The 1410-nt window shown below is 57.0% G+C and overlaps 1 protein-coding gene across 1 annotated transcript; it reads left to right on the forward strand.

The window, feature by feature from the left end:
- Window positions 1-95: 95 nt before the first annotated feature.
- Window positions 96-1404, forward strand: LOC122545106 (free fatty acid receptor 1-like). The gene has a single exon (XM_043684272.1). The coding sequence runs from the start codon at window positions 105-107 to the stop codon at window positions 1158-1160; it is 1056 nt and encodes a 351-aa protein (XP_043540207.1). The 5' UTR covers window positions 96-104; the 3' UTR covers window positions 1161-1404.
- The last annotated feature ends 6 nt before the right edge of the window (window positions 1405-1410 follow it).

Here is a 1410-nt window from a genome sequence, read left to right on the forward strand (position 1 = left end):
CTAAAGTGCGTGGTTGGAGGGTAGGGTGATACTCATTCAGGGCTGTTTGCCCACTCCGAGGGGCTGACTAATGGTGCCATTCCTCACAGGTGATGTGACCCATCATGACGGTGCTGTGCCCACTTGATATCCTGTCGCTGGTGGTTTTCTGCATCACTTTCAGTGTGGCAGCTCCCTCCAATGTGGTGGCACTCTGTGTGTTCATCAGGGAACTGAGGCGCAAACCAACACCGAACGTCATCTACATGGTCAACCTCAGCATCTCCGATGGAATCTTCAGTATGCTTCTGCCCCTCAAAATGGCGGAGATCGTGTGGGGCCAGGGAGCATTGCCAGAGGTCTTTTGCCCCATCTACCATGCTCTCTACCTGGGCCTCATCTACACCAGCATTCTGTTCCTTACTGTGCTGGCCATGGGCAGGTACCTGAGTGTCGCCTTCCCTATCCGTTACGCAGCGTACAAGAGCCCCCGTTACTCCCGAGTCATCTGCATCGTCCTGTGGATCACTGCGGCAGCTCACGTCTACCTCATCTTCCTGACGGAGACCAGAGACTTGCAAGGCCTGGGTGCTAACAACACCACGATCAGCTGTGCCAACAATGCATCAATGAGCTGTGCCAACAATGCATTGATCTGCTGTGCCAGCAATGTACCGACCAACTGTGCTAACGATGTTTCAGTGGGCTGTGCCGGCTTCTCCCGGGGCCAGCTGGACGCCATGCTGAGGCTGGAGCCAACCGTGGTCCTGTTCCTGGTGCCGTTGGCGCTCACCTCCCTCGCCTACCTTGGCTGCTTCCACAAGCTGCACCGGAGTGGCCTGCCTGGCCGGGAGAAGTGCAGGGCTCTGCGGGCGACGGCAGCGACCTTGGCCGTATTCGTGGCCTGCTACACACCCTTCAACGCTGCCCAGTTGGCATCTGCCCTGGGAGGGAGCGTGAGATGGAGGAGGGAGGCCCTGCTCGCCGCTGCCCCCAGCGCCTTCCTCAACCCCCTCGTCGTTTTCTGCTCCTCCTCGGCACTCCAGTGGAGTGCGGCTGAGGGCTGGCGGGCTGCCGCACGGCAACTCAGGGAGGGCTGGCTGCACTTCTGGCACAGAGCGATCCCACAAGGGAAGAAGGCAAATGGAGAATCAGTGCAAACACGGGGTCCGGTTCAATGAGGTGCTCTGTCCGAACGGTTGTCCACCAGCAACTGAAGTGCTCAGGTTCCCAGGTTGGATACCTTCTCCTGACAGCAATGGGACAATGGCTTGAATCATTTCTTTCAGTGATGTTGGTTGGTGGAAAATAATCAGACTCCAGGGAAAACTAATTCTTCCACAGTGTAGCCCTGGAATCTTTCACATCCACTCCACAGGACAGACTTACTCAAAAACAGGGTATCTCCAACAGTGCAGCACTCCCTCAGCA

The sequence above is a fragment of the Chiloscyllium plagiosum genome, unplaced genomic scaffold, assembly GCF_004010195.1.
Source record: "Chiloscyllium plagiosum isolate BGI_BamShark_2017 unplaced genomic scaffold, ASM401019v2 scaf_93958, whole genome shotgun sequence".
Taxonomy (NCBI): Eukaryota; Metazoa; Chordata; class Chondrichthyes; order Orectolobiformes; family Hemiscylliidae; genus Chiloscyllium; species Chiloscyllium plagiosum.

Excerpts from the sequence above, each read along its gene's own strand:
- LOC122545106 (XM_043684272.1), top strand. The coding sequence starts at position 105 with ATGACGGTGCTGTGCCCACTTGATATCCTGTCGCTGGTGGTTTTCTGC.